We start from the raw sequence: 24,243 nt of genomic DNA, 5'->3' as shown, positions 1-24,243 counted from the left end.
TTAAATAATTAAGAATAATAGTAATAATTACAAATTTAAGTTCTTTTAAAAGCTGCTCTTTATTCGAAATAAGGAGTTTTCTCATTATCGTAGTTATCGATACAATTAATCGAGGAAATAAATAATATTACCATTCCTTTTTTTCTGATCTTTTTCTAAATTAGTCTCACAGAGGTGTTATCTAGATTCGTCACTAGATTTACCAATTAGGTTTGTTAATAAATTCCCTTTATTACTAGCGGGCGTCAGAGGTACGAAAACGGTCCTCATCGATGACGTATAAATTGACCACGTTTGTCCATGCCGAAGTAGACAGTGACGCGTGTCTGAGAGTACTAATAATGTAATTTGTGAGTTCCTTTCAATGCTCCCGGCGGACTTCACAGTTGCACCGCGGGTAATAGGCAAGAATTTTTAATAAAGCGGTACTCCTGGCCGACATCAATCTCTGTGACGTTAAGTGAACCTTAAAGTTTCTTTCAAGCCAGTCACCGTTCGTTTTCGCAACTGACATTTTGAACGAAGCAAGTGCTTCTGATATCCTATTTTTATCAACGCACCGCGTATTTTATGAACTTCAACTGCACTGTAAATTTTTGTATAAACGCACATTACTATACATCCAGTGTGCAAAACCTGGGATTGAATACAAACTTGTTTATCCTGTATTTAAATGTCACGATAACGGTGAAAAAATTATTTTATATTTCAGCAAAAATGTTCTTTATTGTGCTTTGTATATTGGAAAATGTTATAAATGGACAAAACTTACAATCTACTTATAGTATATTTAATACTAGGTTTGGGGAACAAGTCAATTTTACTCATACTGAATTTTATAAACATTATTTGGTGAATGTTTGGGTCGACTCTGATTGATGCAGTTACGCCACTATGTATCATAATTGTCTACTTTTAAATTTCTAATTTCCAAAAAATAAGTCTAGTGTTGATTGTGAGAAAAATATATATTTTACAGTATGAAGTGAAAATATGGAATCGTAAATATTATTTAAAAAGTGAAACAAATGACTTGGTGGCACGAAATATTTCTAGTAAATAGTTTTGATAAAAAAATCGGATGTGTAAACATCGCAGGTATTAAATGTTTAATGAACCACAAGCTTATTCGATTTATAGATTGTCACAATTCATTTATTTATTCAGATAAAGTCCTGTTAAGCGATGTTGTGACAGCTATATAGTAAAAAATATGGTTATGATTAGTTGTGCTAGAAAAGTTGTTTCTTGTACTTTTAAACTAAATGTTAGGTATTTTAATAAACGACTACAGACTCGATTACATTAATGATACCTTAATTGAATGATCTGAATATAAAACGACGAGCCGCTTATCTAACTTATCAGACTTTGATAAGGGTGGCATCCCTTGTCTTTGCTACTGGAATTGTAAACTAAAGTGAATTATCTTAAATATAAATTACAGTTAAATAATGTATAATCTAAATTTGCATTATCGATACTGTCTGAACTAGAATAGTTCGATCACGAATTACTTTCTATAATTAGATCAGTCCTTGTTTATAACTGTAATTTAGATAATTACAAAGAATTTTCATTCAGAATTATAGAAAACAATCTGTAATTGAATTAACAGTTATATTTTAATTTTCATTATTAGCGGACAGTCAATATACATTTTTCCCAATTCTGATGTGAATGAACAACTGTATCAATTATAAGTAGATGACGTTTTAATTTGTTTACGAAAGAAATACAAAAGAGAATAATTTTTTATAAATCAAGTCTTCATTAGTTAAAAAAGAGAGCTGTAAGTAAAATTCTACACAAATTAGCTTGCAATCTAAACGTCTCTAATTATTTCAATTTTATTTCCCATTAAGAATTATCAAGCGTTGACTTTTTATTTATCTCTTTAATTGTTACATTCGCTTAGGCAAAATTACTATCGTATCAGTAAAATCAATCTTTGTGAAGAATGTTTATAGCTTTTTTTGCTTTTTACAAAACAGTTTGCATACTTCTGATATAGATCTACGCTGGCACACTCGAATGACTTTATTATTCATGCAACATTGTATGTAACTACATACGTTCGCAATAAAATTTTAAAACTATGAACTTCTAGCAAAAAAATTATACACTAAAATTATCGCGAGCACAAATTAAGTGACTTACATTTTCTTGTACAAATGACCATAGTGTATCTATTAAGATCGCAATTCACTTATATTTCGTAATGGATATCATTCAATTTCTGAAAAACCACCTGTATCTTCTGACTAACTGTAGAAAAATCGAAAATAAATTAATATATTACATTATTTACTATAATTATTATACATTATTATATAATATTATTATATATATATTCGTTCATTTAGACCTTGGAAATTAGGGGTTTGAAAGTAGACAATTAGGATACCTATTTGCGTAACAACACCAATCAAAATTGACCAAAACATTTTCCAATATACAAAACGCAATAACGAATAATTTTGCTGAAATTTAAAATATTCTTTTTTAATCATTATTGTAACTTTTAAATTGAGGATAAACAAAACAAGTTTATACTTAATCCCAGCTTTTGTATACTTTGTGTATAGAAATTTGTATAAAATTTAATACGAGTCAATTGGACACGTTAGTCTGGTGTTAATTATTACAAACTTTACTACTGATGGTACACCGATCTTCAATTAAAATTCCGTGCATACCAGTTTCATCCCCGTCGACTCGCGTTCTCCAGGTTCGCCGAGAAACACGGTAATAATTGTTTTCGAACGAACGCATCATTCACCGGCATTGATCAATGACGCAGATCATACGAATTATCGTACACACACGGCGACGAGCGTCTCGCTGACTACTAACGACGAGTAATTTGCGAGTTCCTTTGAATGCAACTACAGAGGGACTCCGTAGTCGCCTTAGGAACGACAGGTCTTCTCGGGCTTGAATGCACTTGACCCGGTTCGACGGCGTCGCGTCGCGTCGCATCGCCATCTTGGCGCTCCAATCAATTTAAAGTGATTTTAGCAATCTATGTAGCAGTTTGTTACAAAATCAATAGCTTTTGTTGAGGTAAAAGCTTGTTGTAATTGTAATTAATAGGATATCGTTTAATTGCTAGGCTTTAAAGTGAATATTTTAAGAGAATGGCAACCTAGTATAAGTCAAACATAAGTGTAGCTTTAACTATGTGTAGTTTTCATTCGATACAAGATCAATAGCTTTCGTTGAGCTAAACAGTTGTTGTAATAATAATAAGTTAACGTAATATTGTTTAAATGCAGAAATAGATATTTTAGTAAAATTAGAAAGGTTTTCTATTATATTCGAAGAAAAAATTGTAACATATAATTTAGACGTATAAAATAATGAAATAACCTCAGCATACACTTTATAGAATATATTATTACATATAATTATTTGAAACTTATTAGATTTGCTACACTCTAGATACGTTTGTCCATATTACTTCTTAAACCCTGAAACAGAGTGAAATAAAATTTCGAATACAATTTAATAATATTCTTATATTCACTATTAAAACAATAAAATATGTACCATGAAACACTATCTTTTCTTTGATTTTCATTTTACTTAACGATTCCGATTTATCATGTATATAATACACACCTATCCAACACGTTCTTTTCGTAGGCAAGCCATTTCCACCCCTTCAGCGTCAAATAACCGTTGCTCGTAATTGAATCGAAACCATAATCATCCATAATGAACAACATATTACATTATTTACAACCGTATAACATTATATATCCCATAAACATAAACTCGCAATGAATCACGGCCTAGAAAAGAAAATATCGCGGCAATTTATACCCCAATAAAACCCTCGACCCACAGATAAAGCGGCCATTTCACTTCGATTCTTTCAAATCGCCGCATAAATATACGCTTTTCCATGAACGTCAGGCAATTCTGCTGGCAATTGACTTTCGCAACGAGTGGTCGAACGGTAAACGTGAAAAAGCGAATTTGCTCGTGAAAAATTATATTACACGTCGCGTGCGTGTTCGATCGGTCAGTGGGGATCGGCGTTTTATGCGCTGCCGTTTATCAATCGACACGCATTGCGCAACGGATAAGAAACACCGTGGACAGAAAACAGATTTTACGTGACTCGAGGGCAAAAGAATTCAGCCGAGCGCACGCGACACGCCGCCGGTGTTTCTTTCGCGGCCGGAGAAACTCGTAAATCTGCCTGGCGCGTTCGGTAACGACAGTCGCCATGTTTACGTAACGACGGATTTTACTTATTGTTAGAAATCTATGCCACGAAGATCAGCGGACCGATACCGGTGGCGAGAGAAAGTAATCGCGAATTGGGAACGAGCCGCGCGGTGCTCTACATCTTATAATTAGATGAAAAAACTCTGAAATTGAAGATAAACGAATACAAAGTGAATGTTTCGTGAGTTGTACGCGATGCTTTAACGCATAGATACTTTTGGCACTAGATTTCCCATTACTTTATGACAGACGTGATTAACATTAAAACTACTGTACAATTAGAGTGATTTATTTCCAATTTTTTATAAATATTAAAACAATACGTTTTTTTGAGATTCAAAGATTCTCCTGGCTTTGTGTTTGTACAAATACACAAATTTAATTTAATATCTTTTACGAAAACACCTTCACAATTTAAATACTTGCAAAATAAAAATTCTAAAATGGGTCAATTTGACCTGTCTGGTAGTTTAGTATTAACTTGCTCCCTTTACGCTAGTAACTCGGAAACAGCGTTCCCCTGCTATTTCCACTCAAGGAGCTGCCCGCTGCGTAAGTAAGTGAGCAGTTCTATGTAGTGTTTGATACAAACAAATAAAAGTAGATATGGAGAGAGTAACTCTCCGTGAGGGGAGTGTCACTAGAGTGCCCGCGGGAACCGATTCAGACACCCTTGTTTTATAATACTAACAGATATTGCGTTTTATATTACAGTGATGCTTGCTTAAATTTTAAAATTTTCGGACCTGGAATTAAAATTCTCGCGAGCAGGGTAGTCTTTTACTCCCTAAATTGACTCGAGCACAGCCTGGCAAGGACAGAGAATTGAATTAGTGAGCGGAAGCGGAGTAGATGCAATCTGTCGGGCATCGAAGGTCGAGACGCGGTACTTTGAAGCGATATCGCACGCGTCAAATGTAAACATGTAATGAAGAAAATTTCAATCACATGAGTCCGAACACGACGTAAATCGGACTAGTTTGACCGATTTGATGTAATTAACGTTATTAAAGGTTTGTTTGCCCCAAATCGATCAAACTAAACGGATTTATGTCGTGTTTGGACTCATTTTAATCAGAAGAATCTTAATAAACCACTGGTACTCCATTTGAAAGGGTAAGACTGAAGATACTGAAACTGAAATTTACATTGCTACGCGATGGCTGTTTACATTCGTGACACTCTAAGGAGTGTGTGTGTTCCTTACGTTCACTGTATTTATTTTTCGTCCCTGTCTACTAGGATCATGTTACATTGAGCTCGAGACAGTGAGTAGTGGGGAAGATCGGGGATGATTCATTAACATTTATAAATATATTTAAGTGGAAGTCGATTTCAGAATAAAGTCTCCTATAAGACAATTTTATTCTATATTTTTAACTTATTTTTTCATGTATATTCACTCGTTATCCAGTTGCTCTATGATTTCGGTAGTACTCTATACAATAATCGTACTATAATTTCATGGACTTGACTTTGGTTACATTCAATCTAGAATGTAAAAATACAAAGACAGTAATATTGTCACTAGTAAATAAATGATTTCAAAATTTTTTCTATCTAACCCGATAATCTAGACCACTGTGATAATGTTTATTGAGGAACCTAATTAGGAATTCGCTGACGGTAAAAGGTCAATAGACATTGGAAAGTTTTGGGTTCTGGGTACCTTGACCGTGATTCTTCAAATATTTATTCGTGTGTGACTAATGCCGATTGTCGGTAGTCACTGATTAACGATAATTATAGTACGTTCGGCAGGTACCATTACCATTTCTTGGATTTCTAAAGGGAGAAAAACAAATACCAAGGACATGAACTTTTATTGAACATTTTAGGTTTCAATTTTATCCTGTTATTGGAAACCAAATGTAGTAATTCTTAAAAATAAAATATATTAGGTTGCTAAATTAGACTACAAAATAATGTAAAATAATTTATATTATTATTTATTGTTATTCATGTTATATTATATATATATGAATATATATAGAAATATATTTCTGTTAATTTTTTAAAATACATATAAGGCTTTCCAGACGAGAAAGAATAATTAGGATAACATTTCCCAGTTATTTAAAGAAAAAGAATGAAGTATATACCAGGAAGATAAATTGTTATGGAAAATATTAGATTTCTATTTTATTCTGTTATCGTGCTTGTTAAATGCTATAAAATATATGAAACTGCTACACATGTTGAATATTTAAGACAATCAAAGAAAATCAACTAAAAACTAAAAGGATTTGTTAAGTAACAAATCTTTGTCCTAGATTTGGCTAGTTTTGATAGCATAATTCTCTCTAGATTTTGTGTGTTAATATTTATTAGCGCTTTACGTTTGTAAAAGATAACTGTCAATATCGTTTTAAAAAAATGACCCACACAATACCGATAACACCAAACCGTTAAAATAAGCAGCGTAGAAAAGTGCCGAGTCAAGCAGACATTTATGACTACCGAAAGGTAAAAGTGTGACACTAATTTTAGATAATATTAACATGATACTGTGAGATGTAAAATTTATGTTTCACCGAAATTTAGAAATTAATATATTTCTTAGCATGTAAAACAGTAATATACCATTTTTTTCTTGACTTTCTACAAATTAGTATAACAAATATATTCTTCAAATTATCTTCCATAGAATTTTTTAATATTAAGTAAATTATTCAAACGATTGTAAAATCCCATTCTTTTTTAATACAGCTATTTTTGAGTAAAGAAATGAGCCTTTTGACAATAACTGTTACACAAAGCAATTCCTCTAAAGCCTAAGACATACAAATGTTTGCACATTTTAATAGATATACTTACTTCTCATCTACCTCTATTACTATATTTTAGTTTAAACATTGATATAAACATTAAAACATGAAAACAAGATGTGTAGAATTTTATTGTTGAAGTGTAAATTTCTTTTAATATATATGAGCTCGCAGGATTTACGAAGCACTGTATTAAACTTTACTAATTTCTTTAAATTCAAGATTATAATTGATTTCGTTTATATAAACAAAAAGCTTTTGTTAGAAAAAATTGAAGGGTAACAATTTTATATTGATAATCAAATGGAAACATGAGTAACAGTTGACTTGAAGTTCGTACACAACGTTGGACACTGAGAAAATTTATACATTAAAGGATTAATTGAAAGTTTATGTTTAATAGAATTCAAGTCACTAAATAATTCGCAACAAAGCATGTGCTCACGTATAGTGTTAACCCTTTACACTTGATTTATTTTCAATGTTGTTGAGTGTAAACTTGTATTTATTTTTAGAAAAATTAATTGAAGTTATTTACGGCGGTAGAATTCAACATTTTATATTTATTTTATTTATTATTATTATTATAAGATTTAATTGTTATAATCTTTGAAAGCGTGGTATCTTTTAAAAGAATTTCCAACGTTGTATAACAAATTTGTATTGTCATCTCCAGCATGATATACAACTGCAAAGTGTCAACACTAAAAATGTCGTGCGATTGGAGTGACTTACTTCTAAATTTTAATAAAAATTAGAGCAATATATTTCTCGAGATTCGATGGGTCCCTTATTGTTGTATTTGTACAAATACAAATTTATTTTACAATTTTTCGCGAAGGCCTTGTCATAATTTAAATACTTGCGAACTAAAAATTCTAAAATGGGTCAATTTGAATCATCTGGTAGTTTTAGTGTTAAAATCTATTTATAAATGATTTATTTAATCCACGAATTATTGAACTTCTTTAAAAATATGTCCGCGAGTACAGCAAAATGTGTTCTCCAGATATAAATTCCTGTCATACCGAATAAAATCAGATTCGATAGGAATACGTCTAATTCGCAGCAATCTACTCTCTAAAAACGAGTGCAGCAATTAGTTACGGTGCACTGGACCGCCGCATGGATGTAATCCAATCGAACAACGTTATAGGCGTCCACACAAAAAAAAAGCTAATAGTAAATGGGAGCAGTATTATGCAAGCACAGGTGTCATTTTACGACCGGTTGTCGGATCTACATGCAAAAGCTTAAGAAGACTCAAAAGCATCGAAAATTTTGCTGACTCTTCTACAAAATACATTGCAATAACAGGAAAATTCCAACTTTTTCCAATCTTACACATTTTTTAAAGACTCTCGAAGCAGCAAACAATGTTTTGGCTTGTTTCTTGATTCTTGATGATGAAAGTACCATTTTGAAGTTAATATAGATTTTCCTACATTTTTATACACATTTAAATTTGCAAACATTTTACAAATATTGTTGAAGAAAAACACAATATTTTATATAAGTACACATGTAAATTTGTATAAAGCAATGTTTCCATTGATATTATTGAAAGTGGTAGAAAATACTGTTTTGTATAATGGAGCATAAAAAACTATTAACTTTTCACTATAACAATTTTTTATGACGGTTATAATTATCTAGAAGCAAAATTGGCATTATTAGTTAACTTATAAAGAGAATTTTGGCCTTAAAGATTCAAGAAAGCTTCGGTGCAAAACAAGGTTGCGAAATTTTCCAAACGCTGCAATGTTTACAAAAAAATTACGAATTTTTGTAACGTCGAAGTTTCATTGTTAGTATAAATCTCAGTGAAAATATCAACGGAAATTTGCAATTCCGATGACGAAATTTCCATGAACGGAATTCGAATGAAAACACTTCGATTCCGAGGAAGACGCAACGCTGCGATTCCGAATGTATTCCTGACAAACAATGCAGAAATGACGGTGAAAAGAAGCAGACTGGATTCCCGACTGTTCGAATTTCACGAAACCGATAATCGATGACGGAGGTTGTTGCCATTAATGCGCGTGCAAGTCGAATGTCTTTTCGACACGCTTACGTCACATCATTTTCGCGCGACAATAAGATAATGTCGTAATGGCACTCTTGAGGGCTGGTTCTCGCGTTAAATTGCGTCAAATTTACGGTACGACGACCCATTCTCATTTTTTTTCTTACCATATTTTGACCTACCTCTTGTTCTCCTATCATTATCTCGCTGGTAGTTTTTATGGTTCCCTTTAAGTGTTCGAACGTTCTGTAATGAACACAAATTGAATTAACACTGAAACTATCAAACAGTTAAATTGACTTTTTGAAATTCGTCTATAGAAAATTCAAGAGTTCATCCATCGAGACTTCGATTTATTTATAATTCAGTTTGCGTATTGCTAAATCAATTTCTTGAATAATTTCTCAGAGAAACATCTGTTATGGTACTTACATGAAAATTACTATTATATAAATACAAGAATTCAAATAAAATTTACTGTGTGTAGAACTTATTAAAGTAAAAACCTTTATTTTTTTATCAATGTTTTTATTTCACCGTTTCGCGTGTTTACGTAAGCTGACTTAGATAAAAGATACAAGCCTAAAATACGTGGAAAGAAATGGTTAACTCTTGTTCTTTTTTATATTTTTCAAGGTCTATCGAAATATATTATAGAATTTACTTCTGAGTGTTTTATTCTATATTTGCAAGATACGCCAAACAAATTTCTCTACATAAATTTATTTCCTTTCATAGTACTAATCAATATTTCTTAATCAATCCCAGCTTTCCCATCTTTTCAATTTGTAAATGAACAAACCAATCTTCCGTCAATTAACATTAAATTCATAAATACTAGTTATATACTTTATCATATTATTTTCAGAAAATTAAGTACACTACATGCACATATTCAAAATAAAATGTTAAACAAGAGAATCTATTAAAACATGCACTCAAATCGTTACTTCGACCGAAATTAAATAGAAATTTGTAAACAATAATATTTAAAAAATTTGAAAACCGATCAATTAATACCTTCTATGTATAAGAACTGTTTTTAAAGTATGTGTATCACGAAGAGTGTAACGAATGATCGGAGACACTTGCAAAGACAAGCAACAATGAAATTACACGGAAGTGTCGGAGCTCAGTAACCCAGGACACGTTTTCGATTCAAGGTTCGGGCGCAAGTGACATGTGACAGGTTGCGAGACAAGTATGGAGTCCTCATACTGATTCTAACTCCTTGAGTCGGTCACGGCACACGAAGGTTAGGATTTCGAGGAAGGACGAGCAAATGAAGGACGTGAAAATGTAATGCTTTTTTTTCATGGTTAAACATTTTTTACGTTCTTAACACGTTAAACCCCATATCAGTCGCCGATAATCGACGCTTCTAAATTACTTGAAAACAATCGTTACATGCAAGGTAACCAATATCGAATGAAAATGTTTAATAACGTAATTAAGTTGATAATAATGTAATACAAGGATTGTAACGCCACATAATTAATAATTCTTCCTGCTTTTCTTTACTACAAAAGAGTAATTCTATAAAAAAAAAACGGTCAAGATTTTCACGGTGCTTAACGTGTTAACCAGTTAACTAGTTTAACCTTATTTTTTTAGTTAACTTATTTAACCTTAGTTTTTTAGATAAATATGTAATTCTTCTTTGTCTTCTTCTCCTGTCACAAAAATTGATACATGAAATTCGAAAACGTTGAAATATAAAACACTAAACATGTAACGTTTTAGAAGCCTCTTTATAGGCTACCATCATTGACGGTATGAGACCTACTAATCGACTACCGTTAAGCTATGTGTTAACATTAAATATACCAGCTCTTTGTACGTAACAATTCCCACTGTAACCAGTCAAATAATTCGTTACAAAATAAAAGTAAACGAATTAGACAGTACATTTTTTTAGTGGGAAAAGAATCAGGAAGAAAGACAAAAATTGAAAAACTGATCAACCTTGCTAGAAATATTAAAAAATGCGCGCCGAAATTCAGAACATTCATTATTCGTTTTTATAATCAATAACAGTTTTGTTTCGTTTGATATCATTTCTATGTCTGTCTGAATTGAATAAAATGAAATTAATCTGTTTCTAAATATTTCTTTCTCTCGTTATAATTCATTTAATAATCATCCAGTAACAACAACTAACTAACGTTTATTAAACACTAAAACTACTAAGCAATTACAATGGCTTATTTCCAATGTTTTATAAAAATCAGAACAATACGTTTCGTGAGATTCGAAGGGTCTGTTAGTCTTGTATCTGTACCATTACACTAATTCAATTGAAAATCTTTCGTAAAAATGCCTTTATGATTTAGATATATACAAAATAAAAATTCTGAAGTAGATCAATTTGACCGAACCAGTAGTTTTAGTGTTAAGAAAATATTTCGTCTGATCAAATCCGATAATAAGGAATTGATATAAAATTAAATGACCGAAAGAAAACAGAATTTTCAATATTTTGAAACCGGTCGTTTAATCGGTCGCGGTACGTTTAGTGTTACAAAAAAAGGAGGGAAAGAGAGAGACGAAATAGGGAATCTTTCAGGAAGACGATACTTATCACTCCGCTCGTCCACAAAGTCCGACGATGAACGAGTTATGCAATTACATTTGTAATGGACCAACATTCAGCTCCGACAACGCTCCGGCAATTCGCGGTAATTACTGTGCCCGTGTCTTGTAATCCGTTGCGGGTTGCGTCGTCTGGCAAGACTTCGTTTCAAGATAGAAAGAAGTGGGAATGGAGATCACGGAGACGCAATATATAGTAGATACAAACAGACCTTTCTAATATGCCTTAGAAAATATTGGATTGATTAACCCCTCAGAATAGCCTTATAATAATGTGTCAAACTCGTGGTGAAGATTTTAAATAGAATTAAACAAACAAATATTACTTAATTTTTGTGAATACAAATGGAATACTACTCTTCCGTTATCAATTATTATAGTATGGAGCAAACATACACATAGCATTTGCCCAAAATTTGTGTCTTTTTTCAATGAATTATTAACAACAAAGTAGGTGTATCGATCATAGTTGAAAAAAATCGTAGGGTCAGCACTAAACGAACGGTCAAATGATTCGTCTTAAAATTTAATTTAACCCTTTATAGGACGAATTTATTTTCGTGACTGTAAAAAATGTATGTAGTATAAAATGAACAAATATCAACCTATAAATACAAATTAACAATGTATTCGATAGTTTGAATAATTGTATTAAAAGAAATATACCTGATAATTTTGAAATGACAATGACGTTGAACTTTCATGTGTGAGCATATAAAATTTTAAGTTAATTAATTGCTTAATTTTATTCGCCACTTTGCTATGCAGAATGAAATAGATCAACAAGATGCCAGTGTCTGACTTCAAGGTCACACAGGCCTATAGAAGGTTAAAATTCTTCGTTTTTCTGCGCTTGTTTAACACTAAAACTACCAGACGAAAACTAAATATGAAAACTAGATAAAACTACCATTTAGAACTTTTACTTTGCAAGTATTTAAATTATGACAAGGCCTTCGCAAAAAATTGTAAAATAAATTTGTATTTGTACAGATACAACAATAAGGGACTCATCAAATCTCGAAAAATATATTGTTCTAATTTTTATAAAAACTTGGAAATAAATCACTCTAATTGCTCGATAGTTTTAGTGTTAATGTTAAATCAATTCCCATATTAATTAATTAATCGGTTTTTAAATCTTCGTCTTTCCTTCTGTTGCTGTTTCCAATAAGAAAAATTTATTGTTTGATTTATTCTTTATTTTATGACTAGTTATTTGATTAGTTACAGTAGTTATGAGAAGTTTCGTGATAGTTTCTTTAACCCATTGACCTACAATACCGTGTCAGAGTTGTGATGAACATTTTAAACGGAAGTTAAGATATCTGCGTGTTATTGTTTACATATAAAATATATATTACTTGTCTATTTCGAATCGTTAACCTTCGCAGTAAACGTAAATATAGAATAAGCATTAAAATTGTTTCTTTTCGTAATAAATTATTAATGATAAAGTAGTTATACCGGTTATAGTTAAGAAATAAATTATAGGAGAAGGAGTAAACAAAATCGTATAATCTCATAGGCTTTAACCTATTTCATTTTAAATCGGAATAAATGACTCACCAAATTTCTTGGAAGTTTTGGAAATTATGAAATACAAGCGTGAACGAGGAATTTTGATTATTTATATGTTTATGTAAAATAAATTTCTATGTAACACAAGCTAAGAAATTTGTATAATAATAAAATGGAATAATAGAATGGAATAAACATACAAGGAAATTATATCCACAATTAAAATTACATACTGTGTACATTTGTATAAAATGTACTTAAAAATTTAACAAATTTTAATAGAAACCTTATTTTGTTTGGAACGTAATGGAAACATTTATGTGTTTATTATGTAGAAATAATGAGTAGGTACTTATGTTCATCACTTGTACTCATTTTTACCTTCAGTTGACTTTTATTTACCTTGCCATATTCGCAGGAACATATGTGTAAATGAAATCCTGTGTCTTTTTCCTGCACTTCTTATTCGTATATACTTGTGTTTCAGAAATTATTCGGTTAACACGTAAATAAAATAAAACTTTCTTTCCACACCTGTCTCCGTGAATCATTGCACAAAAATCTTATCCATAAAAAGCAGCACCGAAAATAAAATGTATGAAATGAAACATATTTTCCTGATAATAATTCTTTACAAATTTGTTTGCACAGGAAAATATAATCTTAATCAAAAATCAAAGAAAGAGCAAAATAGTCAACGGAACCATTTAAAACTGGAGTAAGTTATATTTCAGGTGGATAATACGGATATCCCCAAATGTAATTATCAATTGATTAATTATTATTTACAAATCATTATTCGTTATCTTCCTAAAAAAAATATAATAGCAATCGAAAACCAGAGTAAAACTAAAATAACCATTGACTCAATTTAAAACTATAGTAAGTTACCTCTGAAGTGAATATTATATTAATACTCCTAAATACAACGATTATTTATTAAATTACAAAATCAACTGATCATTAATCAAAATAAAATTTCTTAATCTAACTATTTTTTAATCGTTATTAATAATTTATTTAGATGTTACATAACAATCGTAACCAGCGGTAAACAGTATACTTTCTCATAAGGCTACTGCGCCATGCCTCCTCTTCTCTTGTCGCGAATTACTGTAATAACAGCACGAGCTGTAATTACAATGCTCGTCAATAGGGCCCCCTTCGAGATTCACGGATCGAGATACGAGCTCCACCATAAATTATTGCATTTTTCCGTGCACGATGTAAGAGAACAGTGACATAACGAATTGAAGGTCCCGAGGATATTTATGTGCGACACACAGTCCGTTTCCGCAGGCTCGAATGCCGGATTCGAGATAGCGTGGATTCTGTCAAACTTTTAGTAACTACATAGTAGCCAAGTAAGAACTACGAATTTACTGAATACGAACATTTATATTGTTTTTATTTTATTTGCGACATATTAAATCCTTTATGGGAACGTAAATTGTTTAATCTTTGTTTTTGGAAAGTAATGTAGATATATTTAAAGTGCATATGAAGATCTGTAGATTTTTATTATTTTTAGTAGACAGTAGAAAATAACAATAAAAGTAATTTTAAAGAAAAGTGTAATATTTGTACCTTTTCTGAGCTCTAAATGATTTTGGATATGGAAAGTAATTTTTATTAGTGAATAAAGAATGATAATCACTTGTTAACTTGTTATTTAAATAAAAGAAAAAGTCAATTTTTGAAGAAAATTATTGTTTAAGAACATAACAATCGTATAATGTATTTACAGAAATTATATTTCAGTTAAAGGGTTTTTTTGTGAACAGGATTTTTTTGTATTTATTACATGATTCTATTATCCATTATATAACTCGATCTATATATGCTAAAATATATACATTCATAGATAGAAAATTATATCATTACTTTAGATACGTTTTCTAATCATTTAAATTACTTTTTTCAAAGTTGGAGCAATTCGATCCTTCAAGAACTAATAGACATTTTGTAGACACGTACTATTAAACAGACCTTGCTTTATTTTTAATTATGTAAATATGTAAAGATGTAAGATTTATGCAATAAAGAATTTTCAATGATATTTAACAAATTTATATTTTTTACAGTAAATTATTTTATAATATTTATAATACTTGATAAATCAATAATTTTTAACAAATCTTTAGAAGGTTAACTTTGGTTTAAAGAAAAAGGATTGTGGATTTGATTTTCTTTGCAAATCAGTCTATAAAAAATATGATGAACATACCCAAAAATATAGAGACGATTCATAATTTAAAAATATTAATCTTGAAAGTTTTGAAATGGATGATATCAATTTGTACGTGCGAGTGTCGTTTAAACTACGGCGAATCGAGAACATACTTCACGTTGGACAATTAAAACACGGTTCTCGTTCCTGTTTGTAAAACAGTGGCGACCGATACTCGGAAGTCCAATTACCAATTGCTTCTTGAACTTCATGCGCGGTACTCCATTATCGAATGCTTTGAAAACAACCGGTAATCTGATAAAGAAACAGTCACCAATTCAAAACGGTCGTCGTGGCGTGGAATGTCGTTTAATCGCATTTTTCTCTGTGTAATCGTCGCCATACCCGAATACTTTTCATATTTTCCGTTAATCAAAGAGGAATAACTGAGAATCTTTATTTAACTGCAGCAGAAAACATAATGTTAAAGTCAGTAATACTGAATCTGACCCTGAATGCGGTTATTTTTATTTACTTTAATTTTTTATGAATAAAGTAGTATGTTTTAATACAATAGATATCATACTAAACTTTCTTTGATAAAATAATTATCATAATAAATGTCTTTAATAAGAGTACTTTATTGTCTGTTACATTAATGGAAAATGAATGCAATGTAATGTAATGAAATAATATTTATCAAGAACATTCATAAAAACCGTACATACGTAGTATCAAAAAGATAGAATAAATAAATACAAAAGATAGTTTTAAATGATTTACAATGAAATTCTCGATGTCCTATGTTTTATAACCACATATATAATTGCCTAGATATAATAATAATTCTATGATTTCCTGGTATGTGAAGGTCTTTGCAGTGTCAATCGCAATAAAATTCTTGTGTTCATACATATTACAGATTATTTATGTTTGAAAATAAAATAAATGTACGTACTCGTGATATCTTAAGACAATTGCTTTAATATTGTCTACTTATTTATATATTTAACAATAACATATGAGGAAGAGAAAGTGAAAAGCATCTTTTTGTAAGAAAGAAAATTCTCAAGAAAAGATATGTATAAATATACCACTTATATCATTATAGATCCAAAATTTGTGAACTGATCCCCTTAACACATAAACGTATTGAATCTCACAAATTACTTTAAATCCATTTATATATTATTTTATTATTTTGTAATTATTACATATCTATTATACAGATATAATTCATGTTATATTATTATATTATTATTAATTATTATTATATAATAAATTCTAAGAACGTAGATAATACGCACATTCTTTTTACACATCGATTGACATTTCATTCAGCTTGCGTATGCACTGCACTGTCGTCGTTGTCAAGGGGTTAATAGTAAATGATAATGCTGTCAGATCAATGCTTGCAACGATCAATTCTGAACGGTACTAACAATGAATAAATAATTTATGAATGGACTCGCGGGGAGGCAGGGAAAAAGTGCAACGTTCGGCTTGTCATTTGCATTCATCGTCTAAACGCGTTGCGTAACCTTGTCGTGGCGCATTATCGCGATACATCGTCGTTTCCGTCAGACTTTTGTGGCTGAATCGTGTGTCAAACCACGCTGTGAGCCGTTCGTTCGCCAAATATTAGGTTTACAAGAAAGTTCTGTCGTTTCTGTCGGTTACGCCACCTAACACACTTATCCTTTCATTATTCGTTGTATGGTACTGATTGCTGGCAATCGAAAGTTAATATTATTATTTTTGAATTTTTAAATTTTGGAAAATAAATATTTATAAATGAGTAAAGACAAAATTCATTTCCGGTACTGTATGCTTTTTAAGTTCCAACTTGGACATAACTCCATGCAAGCTCATAAAAGTTTATGCTTTGGTTTTGAAGAAATGGTTTTTATTGTTTCTTTTTGTGGTCAAAGGATAGGGTTGTCTTTACATTCGGCATAAATGACCTAGTTAATAGATGGATTAAGAACATAGAAAACAATGGTCAATGTATTATTAGTTAATCTTAGGTTAATTAAGGACATAGAAGGATTATCACTATTTTTATTGAAGGTGTCAAGCACCTCTTACAACCTCTTAACTTAAAATTATTTTCTAAATTTAATCAGTTCTTTTTAGTTGACTTTTCGACGTTGTTTGTAATAATCATAAATATTAATATTATATATTAAAATTAATTTTGATTCTAATGTTATATAAATAAAAGAACCTATATAAATCTATTTAACAGTATATAAGGTAAAAATAAAAATACGCGAGAAACACAAAATATCTGTATTATTCATTCGTTTCTTTAATGATAAGCATTTTTTATGGTACATACGGTGTAGTATATTACTATATTTTTATAGTATATACGTTACAGTATGTTACTGTATTCTAAATCGAATGTTCCTAAAATCAAGTTGATACGATCGTAGTAATCTTATAATAAAATTATTACATATACTAGTAAGATTATATTTAAACAATCGTAACTTACTATAACCCTACCATGTGGGAGTCCTGCATTTAGTTTGTTCATCTTGGAGTAAGTGCCTTTTATTTTGACTACGGAGGTTCTATCGTATAAGTATAATTCAAGTAGATTATATATCTGTTTTCGAAATATCATCTATATAACATTATAAAAATTTGCCAAATGTCCAGGCGGACAAATTGCAGAGTAAAATTGCAAACTAAAAAAGAGCTATAATCATATATGTGATTTAACATCACTTCCTTACATCATTACCGATTCATTTAATAGCAAAACTCATTATGCGTTCAGATAGCGTGTACAGTATACGAAACATTCACTGATAGCTGCATTCTTTTACCTTCAATTTCTGAATTTTTTTCTTCGGATTATACTATCTAGACCATTGCATGTCGTACTATCGCGTTTTTACAACTCCGCGCAACAATCGCTGCGTAAGATTGTCGGCAAATGAATTAAAGATGAAGGAAGGTCCGTTTGGAGAACGAGAAGTCCGTGACGCGAAGGCTAGACAATAGATAATAACGAAAGAATGATCAGCAGATGATTCTGTGACAAACCGTTCCCGTTGTATAATATTTTTTTGACAAAACTCAATAACTTAAAACGTATAAGTGATACAACAAGATACTTAAAAAAAAGTGGTAAGGTACAGAGCTAAATATATGGTGGTTATATGTTTTTTACTTTATAAGGATATTGTGAAGTTTTTTAAATGACAATGGATAGTTTGCGTTCCGATTCCAACGTTATTTAAATATAGAAACGGAATTTATATGCACAAAATTATCTGAAATCACACCTACATGCTTCGGAGAATATTTTCCCTTATTAAACATCTGTGTAAATTTATTTAACAATGAATACAAGGTAAAATATAAATACGTGGTAAACGCTGAATGTCTGTAGGGCAATCTTTGAGAGTGCTAAACGATGGTTATCATTGATTAATGTTTAAAATAAAAATCATTTTGTATAACAGGGACTTAGCAATAAATCTTCAATTTTTGTTATGTGGATAGTCGAATTATTGTGTTTTGTTTACAGATCGTGTAAATTGGACTCGAAACATCGAGAGTTAATTGTGAAGTTTAGGATAATAGTGGTCTAATCATTATATGAAAATTCTCGAGAAAATAGAACTTTTATGAAATGTTTTATGAAATTTAATTGGATTAATTCAATACTAATGTTACAATTATTAATATTAATAATTAAAATCAATTAATGTTATTCATTAATTTTAACAGCATGTTAATAATTAATAGTAATTAATATGATTAATAACATGTTAATAACTGTTTGTAGGTAATATCATTAATAACATGGTAATGATTAATAGTAATTAATATTATTAATAATATTGTAATGAGTAAGATTGTTAATGACATAGTAATATTAGTATGTATTTAATTAATCTTAGAACATTTTAGAAAAGCTATTTCCTGTCAAAAAATTCAGAAACAGGAGTTAGACCACTATTATTCTGGTCAACTTAATTATGCATACCAAATTATACATTGAAAATGGGCAATTTCATTGAAAGAAAGTTGACATCCTTGAAATATCTAACACATTCAGTTTGAACACGTTTTCTCACATTTTTAAAAGGAGTTTAGAAACAAGTTCCAGTCTGTTAAATTAAACCTCGTTAGACTACCCATTAGACGTTCTTTTTTAACATTTTTCTGCAACTTTTATAGCATGGTAATAAAAATACGACATTGAAGAAAATATGAAAAACATTTCAAACCATTTCGTAGGAAAAGAAACAACCCAATGCCTTGTAATGTTGCTAATATTTTCGGAAATATTCAGGTACACTTTTCATTTGTCTTTTTTTAACTACGTCGGTTTAAAAGGTAATACAGATAACAATTAAAGATACAATAATAAATTGCAGATTACAAGTATCTTCAACTCAGGAATTAAAAATTATTATTTGAAAAGGTGGCACACGAAAGTTGAAGATGAACTTCGTCTATTTTCAATGGAAATCTTTTGGTAAAATGTACAAGGCAGGTCTGAAGTAGATTTTACGAACATCCGAAAAGTAATTTGTTATATTATTTAGCAAGTATTGTACATAGATAAATATATAATATATTAATATATTAATATCATATAATAAAATAATAAAATCTTATACAATACAATAATAAATAAAGTAAACTTACTTGTATTCATAAATTATCGAGATCATTATCAATTATTATCGAGACAGTATAATAATGATAAAGTTCTAAAGAAATGTGTAAAGGTATTAATTTACCACCACTTTTTATTGCTAAAAGATCGTTTATTTGAAATAAGTACATGCTCATAATTTGAGCGAAAGTGATTAAAATTTAAACGATTCAAGGGATATAAAATCTCAGCACGTAAATAAAACTGTAGGTTAAATTTTTTGTTCTCACGAATTCAATTTTGCACAGATACCAATCATTTACAAATAGATTGATTCTTTGGAGCGGAAACTGACGTGCAACAGCATTACACACGTTACGCGGTGTGTATGTAAAACCATTATGTAAAAGTCATGACATTTATATTGACGAACAGACCACTGTCACGGTCAGATCACGTCGGATGTCAATGAGAATACTTAAAACACTTTAGCTGCAAACTGATTGAATTTATCTCATTTTATTCGAGTGAGCTGGCATTCCAAGGACTCCGATTATTGTGAATATATGGCGTTCTACATTTTTTTAACGAGTGGAGATACCTATTTATATAATATTAATGATAATATTAATTAACATGTTCACTACCATCATTTGTTTTGATGATGACGTTCTCAATTGCATTATTCCATGGCAAACGAATCTTCCAAATAATATATTGAGCAAATGGAACTAAGAAGAGTTTTTATGTTCCTAAATATAAGGTTATACCTTACGACTTTAAATAATAATATCTATGGAATTGATTTTATTTTTTTCATGTGACGTATAAGATTTTAGTAATAACAGATATGTGACGCTGATGGCAAATGTGTTAAATATTTACAACACCGTTTCTAAGGATCCATTTTAGGAGTTTTAGAATGTAATGAATAGTATTTTGATTCATGTTATTAATATTATTTAGAATAAATTAACATGTTCATATATTAAAATACATTACCAAGAATAAAAATGTATAGCATTTTTGTTCTTCAACATTCACTCAATGTTCAATTCAATTTTTTCAACTTTTAAAAGTAAAATACAGTCCTTTAACGTTACTAACAATTAAATAAGAATACCAAAAATTCAACATATTATTATTCTTTATTGTTCAATTTATGTTTTAATCCTCCAAAAATACTCACCGAAATGAAGATAAAATATTTTAATAAATATAATATTCTTATAACTTCACAATCTGTCACTCTCCAGTACCTTCTATTGACTAACAATAATTATCGCTCTGTAATTACAAAACGTAACTCGAGAAGTAGAAATACACCGCGGCGCGAACTTATGGGATGACATTACAAGTCTATGTCATGCAACACCAACTCATTGGAAATTACAAAAATGATAATAATGGAGAAAAATATGTCCAATGCATCGTGTTCACGAAGAAGGTAGAGGTCCCGATGTATTATTCCTATATTTAATGAATGAAAGAAGAAAAAGGAAATAAATTAACAAAATATAAATCGAAAAAAATGGAAATTTCATTTAATTATCCTTTTTAATTCTATAAATATTCATTTATCACAATAAAAATGAGATTTGTTTACAAATTACCTAGGTATTCCATATTAGGGGCCACTTTCCAGGTGGCTGTTTTTCACATTTTTCACTTTATTTGCATTTTTTAAATTGCATCGAATCTTTATTAAATTGTCGAATCTTTATTAAATTCTTCATGATTTGATGCACGTTTCATTGAAAAAAGTGCATATCTCTCGTTTTAGCAGACTTCTTAAATGTTAGTTGCCATTACTCTATATGTCACGGTCTCGACAGTTAACAGTTAGCCAACCGAATGGGGAGATCTCCCATTCATCCCTTAGCAATACATTGCTTTTTATTTTGTCAATTTATTCTTTTGTTATTTAGTAAGTCTTAAATTCGAGTTATTTGAAATTCGTCAAATACCTTTCTTGCTTTTATAATATAAAGCCCTTAAAAATCAGTTAAATAAGTTCAATTGAAGATAATGAGAAAGCTTATAGTCGTAGTCTTTGTTAACCGGTTGTCTAAGTGTTAAGGAGTTAATGAAATCGCGCCATTTCAACCGCAGAGCTATCTCATCCGGAATTACCATTCTCGTTTAGTTTAATTGGAATATTCCCACCCACTCCATACAATATTCTCACGATTAGTACCCGAAAATCGGGACTGCGACCGGGCACTAATCGTGCATTGGTGTTGATTTGGAGTTGAGATAAGATCCAAGCGGAGCTCTCTGTTTTTCCTCTATAGAGAAGGACAACGTAAATGAAAGGACGAGACGCTCGATCTTCGGAACGATCAAAAGAAACAGATGAATGAGGGCATATTTATGCAATGTTAAACTTTATATTTTTCATTTTCACTAATTGAAACTTTTACCAACTGAATTGAAAAAGGTTTTCCGATTAAAATGAGACCAAACACGATCTATTTTTGAACATATTTACTTATTTAATAGATTACAGTAATTCATTTTCTTCTAGTAAATTGTGATTTAAAGTATATCATGTTTAGTCTTATTTTAATCAGAAGAATCTCACAAATGCGTTAATACAAATTTCATTTACAATAAAATCCTTATAAAAAAGTTTTATCGTTGCATTAATATTGTCTCACCGATATCTACCACTGAACAACATATCATATTATGTACAACTGCGCGACCGTCGAACTTCGTAACTTGGGACCGAGTATATGCTAATCGCGAGAATACTGTATTGCGCCGAATACTCGTTCCGGTAACCGGATGTACGGTATTCGGCGACCATACATGGGGAATCAGCTGACGCGCACACGTTGACATGTGGCGGCGTAAAGTTGGTCGCTTCCAAGCAACGGTATTACTTCGAAAAGTGTCACGATCGGTTCGGCGACATAGTGTCAAAACTCATACCAGACTATTGAACTTAATCAACGCTGTTTAATTCGATTTTGTAAATTTTGAACCTCGAAATTTCAAGTACAGTCGGAAGAAAATGCCGTCGAAAGGAAAAGACGCAGTAAATTGAACTAAATAACCTTTCGTGAAAGGAAGAAAAATTTGTTTAATAGTAATTTTCTTGAAATAAGTGCCTTTTACGAAACGAAGTTTCAATTAATATGAAATGATTGATAATCGAAAGTTGGCTCAATAATTCGAATACTTCCGTGTAATAAATAATACATCAAACAAATGATTGTTTTTAATGATTTACTGTTGAACACAGATCTCAATCTTAACACTAAAATTACCGAACAATTGAAGTGACTTACTTCTAAGTTTATATGAAAATTAGAATAATATATTTCTCGAGATTTGATGGATCCCTTATTGTTGTATCATATAATTCATTAAAAAATTAAATTAAAATAATTCAAATGCTTGCAAACTAAAAATTCTAAAATGGGTTCATTTGACCTGTCTGGTAATTTTAGTGCCAATAAATTACAGATATTTATGCGAAATCGCGACTTTTATTATATAGTATGAAACTGAAAGAAAACACAAAGAAAACTGTTCAATATATTTCCGTTTATAATCTTCAATTTATCGATTATACAATTTTTACCAAAGCTTTTTACAATTTCAATTTAATTGTCTTCGAAGTGTCTATATTATCCTGTAAATGCATCGAATCCAAATATTTCTGTTTTCACTTATCTTTCCTACCTTTTCATCATACTTATCTAAAAGCATCAATCGTTTATCATGAACGGTCACTCGTGCATTGTGAAATAAGGCACGTTTGTGATTTTCTTTATATACAGGAAAAGGAATCATGTACCGGTGACGCAACGGTTTTTAAAATATGTCTGGCGAACGGTGTCATTCTTAGTATTTGGCTGAACGTTTCCATTGTCGCTACTTACAAACCTGTTCCACACGACTCGAAGTCAATTTCTACTCCGACAAGATGATGTTGATCAAGAGCTTCTTCCGGAGGATCATCAAGGACTTCCGGCATAAGGAGCTGCTACCCCTGAAAATGATATTTTTCGTTCAGGCATCCAGTAAGTAAATATTATCATTTATAATGACCATTTTTTGTCACTTAACACTTTCGCGATGGACGATAGCCGGACAATACATTTAGTTGAATATAATTTCATATTTAATATGACATATCATTTCTAAAATTAGATACTAGACAGATTTTAGATATTAGATATTAGATATTAGATATTAGATAGATTTTTAATATTTGTAGATTTATCTACAAATATTAAGTTTAAGTTATCTTTTTCGTGCAATCACATTCAAAATTACGGTATTGAGT

The 24,243-nt window shown here is 30.5% G+C and overlaps 1 protein-coding gene across 1 annotated transcript in view; it reads left to right on the top strand.

Annotated features, from left to right (window-relative positions):
* Window positions 1–24,243, top strand: part of LOC116426193 (uncharacterized) — a 42,920-nt gene that overhangs the window by 2,160 nt on the left and 16,517 nt on the right. The window contains exon 2 of the mRNA XM_031974825.2: window positions 23,735–23,977. Coding sequence (XP_031830685.2) covers window positions 23,881–23,977 — 97 coding nt within the window. The 5' untranslated portion in view covers window positions 23,735–23,880. The remainder of the gene's footprint in view (window positions 1–23,734; window positions 23,978–24,243) is intronic.

Source organism: Nomia melanderi, chromosome 12 (genome assembly GCF_051020985.1).
Source record: "Nomia melanderi isolate GNS246 chromosome 12, iyNomMela1, whole genome shotgun sequence".
Lineage (NCBI taxonomy): Eukaryota > Metazoa > Arthropoda > Insecta > Hymenoptera > Halictidae > Nomia > Nomia melanderi.
This window is presented reverse-complemented; position numbering and strand designations above follow the sequence as displayed.